Below are 8,298 nucleotides of genomic sequence, written 5' to 3' on the forward strand. Positions count from 1 at the left end.
CAGCAGCTCAACTGCCACAGTCACAAACAAAAATAAAGGATTCTAGGCAAGTTTTATACACAGGATAGTTCATTCAGTGCAAAGTTGAAAATGAAAGTCCTGACCTAAAGCAAATGGGTAACTTAAGGTTAGTGGAACCCACAATTTGCCTGGAAACACACAAGGGAACAATTTTCCAGTACTTTGTAATCATTAACCTTTAAAGAAGTACTGATTTTCTTAACCCGACAGTGCAGTAGTTTATTTAAATGTTGGATATATTACAACGCTGCAAAAGTTCCTGTAAAAAAATATTTCAATTATATTTACTGTGAACCAAACAGATACTCATTAACATTAGGGCAAATATGAGTCACTTCTTTCAAATGAATTTATGCCAGTGTAACTGACAGCAATGTTTAGTATGCTATTTTCAGATGAATTCAAAATTCTTTTAAATCTTTGGAGACCGTGAGCTTTAATTTTGTTTAAAGCATAAACACCTCCCTCATTTAAATCTACCAGCTATTGGAGTCTCATCAGATTTTGTCCTGCCAACAAGATATACACCTGGATCTATCTCTAACAACAACAATCATCTGGCCATGAATGTAGTCAGGCCATCAGATGAATTAATCACAATATAGAGCAAAGTGCTGGGTCCAAGATGACTCAAGCACTGATTGCTGCAGAAATGAAGTGAGGACTCCAGTTCCTGAGATTTTGGGATTGCAGAACACTGCCTTTATCAAACAGACAGAATATTTGTCCTCCAGGGCAAGCAAACAGTGTGATAAAATATTTCAGAGTATAGCTATGGCAAGAAAAGTTGTCATCCATCAGCTCCAAACAGCAAAGTCTGTAGGGCTGGGTCTAGACGAATGTAATAGACATGCATATATAGACAAATACATGCATATCTATACATACATTTATACTCTCAAGTTCACTACATATCTACAGTGCAGACATACAAGGAATAGCATGCTTGCTTGTCTATATAAATATAATATATGCAGTTATAATACATGATGAATATATACTGATAATTTAAACCTATGAAAAATCACAGTGGTATATCCCACAGCTATTGTAGTTTCTATTTAAAGGCCAACTAAGATATTTACCTGTTTTTCCTGCACCTTCTCGTTGTGGCAGTTTCTCACTCACTGAACCTGAAATTGCAAAAAGGAATTATCCAGGAAAATATTATTTTCACTTTTAAAGTTTTATAAGAAACAAAGCTCAGCTTTAATGATGCAACTTTGTTTACTACAGCAATAAAGATCATCAAATTCTTCCCTTGCAAACTAAAGATTTTAACTTTGCTGACTTCTGCATTTGCATACAATCAGTTTACTGTCAGATGCTACTTCTTGGTTATTGCAGGACCCAAGAGAGAGACAACATTAAACGCTATATAGACACAAGCCCAAGAACATGCTCACATGCTGCAAAGTCAACATCTCCATTCCCCACTGACTCAGCAAGGACAGGCCCTGCAGTGAGATGCATCTCCCTGGCATCACTCCCTCGCAGTCCCTTATGCAGGACAACACCCTGCCTACACAGTCTTGTCCATAGACGCTAGCCCAGCCCTGGCTGTGATTAAAAACTGTCCCTTTCTGCCTTAAATACCTCATACGAGGTCCCCCAGAAACCCTGTGCTGGTGTGGAAAAGTGGGGGGGGGGTGGAGGGAGGCAGGGACAGCACCTTATTCTCAGCCAGTTGCGTGAGATGTCCACAGAGCTGTGGTCTTTAAGAAAGGAGACAGCAAAGGTGGAAGGGAGTAAAGGAAATTGCAGGAGATGAATTTTAATAGCTTATCCTACCAGCCTGGACTACAACCCAACCAGCATCCTGTCTTGATTTCAAGTCATCAAGAAATTGGGGATCTACTTGTTTTCTTAGAGGTTTTTACAGGGGGTAGTAGTCCTTAGGGGTTTAAAATAGAAATACTTCCTTATTCTTTCCTTTTGTCTCATTATTACAACCATTTGTACGATTCTAACTCCTAGCCACTTTTTGTTAGCATATCTATCTCTGCTGCATTGAAAGTGACATTTTTCTTTTCTAATCACATGGAGTGAACAAAAACTAAAAAGGATAACATCTATCATTTCTTACTACGTAGTCTCTCCTTACGTTCACCTGCTTTAATGAAAAAAGAAAACCCACATCTGACAGATGCTCAGAAGTATGAGAAGTGATATGGCTTTCCCAATTTTCTTAATTTATTTCCCTCTGGCATATCTAAATTCACTGGGTTGAAAACAAACAAACAAACCAACCCCAAACCTCGCAGCACAATATATCTGTTCTAAAAAGGACAATTTAAATAAGAGAACCCACTAAATCACAGGTCTTATGTACCATGCTAAACCAATGGTTACTTGAGTGTGAAGTTTAGACACAAGAGTCTGCCAGAGGGAAGACAGCCAACATCAAAAATCTGGCATGCTGATGTTAAAGCCTCCATAAAAGAATACATGGCAATACAGCCAAGGTGGTATTACCTTCTGAAGGATTTGGTTTTTAATACCTCTTTTATACATCAGTATAAAAAATATTCTATTTTAGAGCTGGTTTCCTTTTCTGGTGGTAGTGTATCTTTATTGTATTATGTTTGAATCGTCAGAAATTCAATATCCTTGGTGATGCATCAGTATTAAATCAGATAGGAAAAATAAAGTCATTATCATTGTAGGAATTCTATCTAAAGGTGTTCAGGATACCTTGGTCTAAAGAGACTGCAACATTAATCTGTGTTATTCTCTTTGAAGAAGTGGCAGATTCTTGCATTTATGCTAGCTGAAGCCAGAAGATCTGAGCTTTTTGGTGCTTGGCTTGAATTTGATAAGAGGCTCAGCCTGAACTCAAACAAGATATTCCAGTTTTAGGAAGCACTGCATATAAAATTACAGGGTTTTGAAATTACACTAAATACCAGTGACCCAATCTTTCCTCAAATTTCATCCAGTTACAATTAACTCTGTAGTTTCTCAATTTAATTTTGATGCACAGGCATAAAATTACAATTCACTTGCAAATACAGAAATTTTAGGTCTGACTCTCAGCCACACTAAAAAATTTTACACCAATTTGTGAGTAGAAATGAGATCTAAGCATGGGGAATGCACATGACAAAATGCCACTGGTAGCCCCTTTGTGCTAAATATAGTGTTGAGTAAAGCCTCAGTTTCACACTAGTGTTGTCTCTCTATGTACAATCAGAAGCACTATTACAAATCTTAAAATAAGATTTAAATGATAAACTTAAAATTCAGTTTACATCTAAGTAATTTAATATATTGGTGAAATTCAGATAAATTTAGATTTCACACGTTAAACCAGAAGCAGAAAAATCTTTCCAGATTTCCTTAACATCAATTTGCCTTCAGATTAATCCATCTGTATATGAAATGGTGAGAAATAATGACTAAATGATATTAATGTACAATCAAGGAGTTCTTTTTTATATGCTTTGCTTTTTTCCCTCCTAAATATTGATGGAAAAATTATGGACGGAGGAAGAGAGTGGCAGCCACAAAGTCTAACTTTATCATAGTGAATCTAATTTCACTATAAAATTCACTATGAATTTAGATGAATGCTAGGAAAATTAGGTTCACTGAGCTAACATTAATTTTCTCATGTTCTTTGAAAGCTAACAAAAATACTCAAAGTTTTCTACAAGGGGAAACCTGTAGCCTGCACATAGTTTCACCTGAAATTTTTAATTTATGCATCAGAAACTTTTTGTGTTGTCCCAAAGCTGGAGGTGAGCAGAGGTTACTGAGCTTATATCAGTTTTTTCTACCATTTTCTGGATTAACTTAAGCTAGAAGTACTTCTGGCTTAAGTGGTGATAGTAAGTTGCTTTTGCAAATTTCTAAGAAATCGTATCTTCAATACTCATGATGAATGATCACATATTCAGCCAGGCAAGAAAAAGAATTAGCAACTTATTTAAAAGTTAGGCATTGCAATCAGCATCCAAGATTTCAGTGCACCATAAGCAACAAGATCACCACATAAATATATTTATGGAATGGTAGAGGGCAAGGAGGATTCAGAAGCATTATTTGAACAAGAAGTATTTAGTACCATTTGAATAGATCTGATCTTATGTGGACTGGGATTTAAAAGAGAAGGTGAAAGTCTGTTGTTGCCTAGTTTGGATATTGATTTCTGATCTCCTACTAGATAATATTTGATACATAATCACTGAATGCAAATATCAAAGAATATTAAGGTAAACCTTCCATGCTGTTCTTTATCTCACATATGGGTATGTCTGAGTATGTATAGGGAAAGTATTATGTATGGAGACAGAAGATCTAGATGATTCAAGGATGGATATTTTTCCTAGCTAACAAAAGCAATATAATGTAAATTTCAAAAGTTCATTGCCTTCCAAAATATGTTATTTTTCATTGTATTATCTGATGATAATATACAGACAGGCAGGGTTCTGAATTTAGGCCTTAAAAGATCATCATGCCATCTTAAGGTAGCAAAACTACTTCACAGAATAATGAAATATGTCTCTATACTTTTGCCACTTCCATACTGGCATAAGCCCAGAATAGTTCTCAATCTCTGCCTGATTTCCCAGGACTCCATGCCTATGGAATTTCTGCAGTTCCCTGCAGTGCTGATAACAGAGATGGGGAGTTGTAAAAACGTCATTTTTGTGTCTGGTGTTCTTTATTATTGGGGGACATTCATCATTTTTAAGGAGCTTTCTTTTTAATGCTGTCATGGGAATGTGTTTGATTTACTCTCCTTCTCACCACTGCTCCTGCAACAGTGGAGATTATTTCCATGTAGTGAAATGGCATTCTGAGATTTATCATGTGTGTTTTAGCAGTACCAAGAGTTGGTGTAGGAATAAATAGAAAGGGTGGAAGAAGAGCCTCTTTTAGGTAAAGACGAGGTAATTAAAGTGAAGCTTTTATATATACCAGTTGGAGAGTCCTGCATTTTTTAATGCTGCTTATAACATTTATCCTTCCACACCTGCATCTCTAGCAAAAAAACAGCTTCAGTGAGAGCCATTAGAACAACACAATGAGCAAAAATTGGCTCATACAGCTATTGCAGATACTTTAAAAATATACATGTGACACTTTTCTGTCCCAGGACCTGAGATAGCTTTAGGGAGTATCATGTTACTCAGCCGACCAATATTAACAGCTAGATAAACCGAGAGGTTGTTTCACCTATCCAATGTCACACAGTAAATGTGAAGATCGGATAGGGGGTGGAATCAGGAAACCAAACTCCTAACTGCCATTCTAAATTCTGCTCCATATTTCCTCTATTAAAGTTCTTCCAGGATGCCATGCTCTTCTTTCCTACTTCTGGATATTCATCAAAGTCAAAAGTGGTTCTACTGGGAGAAAATGAAAGGCAAGGAATTATTCCATAATTTAAGTACAGCACAGTTGTTAGACATGTATTCAAACCTTATCTGAAGTTACTGCAGAACTAACCTAGAATTAAAAAGAAACACTGAACATTTTCATTTAAAAAATTAATTTTCACACATTCCACGGTATCACGTTTCCTATGAGAAAACCATTACAAAAGTATGTTTGCAATTGACTGTACCTGCCACCTTGATTGTCTGTGCACATTCTCCTCTGAAGGGAAAAGGTGGCAAAAGTGATCCTGGGAGAAAAAAGTCTGGTACATGCAAACTGAGAAATCTGCATAAAAGTTTTTGAAATAGCTATAGTATCATGTCTCCAGAATACACAGAATCAAGAGAAAATACATAGACATGCTGGTGCTACGATGCCATCACTATAGGGGATCTGTGCACAACATCAAAAAATAGCAAAGCAATGACTGCAACAAGGTTAGCAACAACACAGTGTATTAGACCGACAACAGTGTTGGAAGTAACGGCATCCCTGAAATACTACTTTAAAAAGGAGTACGTGTATTCAGCTGCAGTATACCCGCTAATATTTTGATTGTAATTCCCATGTAGAGTAATACTAAAGAAAAAGTACAACAGAGAATCAATAGTGATCTGGAAAATATCAACAGTCCTTCTAGGGGAATAAAAACCCCCTTTGTTATCCTAAACAGATGGCTATTTTTAATATATACTGGAAAATGCGAAAAGAGTGCAGCTGTGCTTCAGGCTTTCATTCTGCGATATAAAAGCAATGTGTTGCCTTATTATACCACACAACTTTCTGAGAAAATATGTAGTTGTCTTTGCTGAATGAGAAGGTTTTTCCTGAAGGTTTCTCTTAAAACTGAGCCCTTCACCACTGCCACTGCAAAATCCCCTAGCATTTCAAATCTATTTCCAAACTTTGCTGTAGCTAGACTTCCTTCCAGAAGAACAAAAGAGAAGTGAAGCGCGGTAAAACACAAGGGAACTGATACAAGCAGAGGAGGAAATGTGCATCCCAAAGGCTGATAATGCGAAATAATAATCCCAAAGGGTATCATTAACAATTTGAAGATTACCCACTATCTTCCATCAGACTCTGAATACTCACCTGGGCCCTGGAGCAGTCTGTTTTTCTCTGAGCTATTAAATTAAAATTGAATGCTACTATCACCTTTTCCTCAGCATTACTGTAAAACTAACTTCCTTTCCCACCCCTCCAAAAATGAGCTGGAGAAGTCTGGTAACTTATCTGCTAGGCACATGAATATACCTTTGAGAGGAACTAGGGTCTGGATCCTGCAGAGATACAATAATTCTCATATTAATCTATTAATTAACCTGGAATGTATAATGCAGCTTCTCCTCAATGATATGGAATACAAATAGAAAAAGTGAAAGTACAGTAACTCAGCAACATTTTGAGCAAAAAATAATGCCATGTGTTGTGACAAACAATTACTTGTTGACCTTTGAGCAACAACATAACCACTTTTTCACCCATGTCAGTGAAAGGGAGGAAGCTCCAAACTGATACTGCAGAGAAAGCAATGAACGAACACTTTCAGACAAGCCCTGGCTATGGACATCCAAAAGCTCCACTACTCAAGAATACTCTGAAGGACAAAAATGCTATCCTAACCATGTGCCTTCTGAAGATGTGACCCAGTTTTAACGATAATTACACTAAAATGAATGCACATTTTTCTCTATTTTAAGGTTTCCGAACATTTCATATTATTTTTCACAACTGACTGTCATTCCCCAGTGACTTTTTGGACTGGATCAAAAGGATAAGTCTGAATAGTATTCTTTCCTGCTGTAGGTCACCTACGGGGAAGATATATGGAAGATTCTGCAAATCATTTAGAAAAGACAGGCCTTAAAATTGGAATTAACTTCTCATGATCTTTGTTGAAACTTTCTTAGTGTTCTTTTCTTAACTCCACCTATTTATTAGAAACATCAATATTGTGTTGAATGATTGAAATAGAATGATTGACCAGATGAATTCCCTCAAAGACCCTAATCCACTTTTTTTCAGCTTCATTTACATTAATTAGCTTTTTAAAGATATTTCTTCTTCTCTCTGACAGACTATGGTGCTGCAGCTCAAACTGAAATGCAATACATAGAGCTCAAGTATTTTTAGAGCTATTTCTGTGCAATTAAGTCAGCCTCAGGGAAGGTGAATAGTAATTCTGGCAACTGTTCTTATATTGGGGATTTATATTTATTATCGATGTCAATGAAATCAGGTCAGAAGCAAATTCCTAAAAAACAGTGAACCTGTTAATTGTCCTGATGAAAGACAAAAGGCAGTATATGTGGCAATGAGTTTGAATTGCCAATTAATTTCTATAGACACTGATTCCATTACGTTCTTAATGTTTTGCTTTATTTTTATTTCTCCTCTGGATTTGGTCATTCATGGGATTTGCTGTGGGAGTTCTTTCACTGGGCTGTGTTACAAATCAGGACATTCACACTCCATATTTTTTAGGGTGTGATTACTTTCTCTATACTCTAAATACTTAAAATATTGAAAAGGCAAAGCCCTCTGAAATTTTTGGCAATGAGTTTATGTAAAAGAGAGTTTTAACATAAAGGACTACCTCAGCAAGTCAGTTTTATATATAAAAAATATATATTTGCATAGTTTTATATACTGACACATAAATACTGTACAAATAGTGTGTACTGCAGAAAACTCTTTAAACAGCTAGATTACAGTACAAATAAAGTAGATGGATCATAGAATCAGAGGGGATCACAGTGACCTCAGACCTCATGCAGGAATAGCTTAAAAGCTAGACTAACTTACTCAGAGTCTCGTCCCATTGCATTTTGCAAATCCCCAAGTACAGGACCACAGCTTCTGCCAGCACATGTTTCTGGGCTGAAC

At 36.4% G+C, this 8,298-nt stretch overlaps 1 protein-coding gene across 1 annotated transcript in view; it reads right to left on the reverse strand.

The window, feature by feature from the left end:
- The window catches only part of LOC104500432 (SPARC-related modular calcium-binding protein 2-like), a gene marked incomplete at its 3' end in the record, with an annotated part of 61,663 nt that overhangs the window by 34,130 nt on the left and 19,235 nt on the right, over nucleotides 1-8,298 (reverse strand). The window contains exon 5 of the mRNA XM_010144077.1: nucleotides 1,107-1,154. Coding sequence (XP_010142379.1) covers nucleotides 1,107-1,154 — 48 coding nt within the window. The remainder of the gene's footprint in view (nucleotides 1-1,106; nucleotides 1,155-8,298) is intronic.

Source organism: Buceros rhinoceros, unplaced genomic scaffold (assembly GCF_000710305.1).
Source record: "Buceros rhinoceros silvestris isolate BGI_N320 unplaced genomic scaffold, ASM71030v1 scaffold11939, whole genome shotgun sequence".
In the NCBI taxonomy this organism is placed as follows: domain Eukaryota; kingdom Metazoa; phylum Chordata; class Aves; order Bucerotiformes; family Bucerotidae; genus Buceros; species Buceros rhinoceros.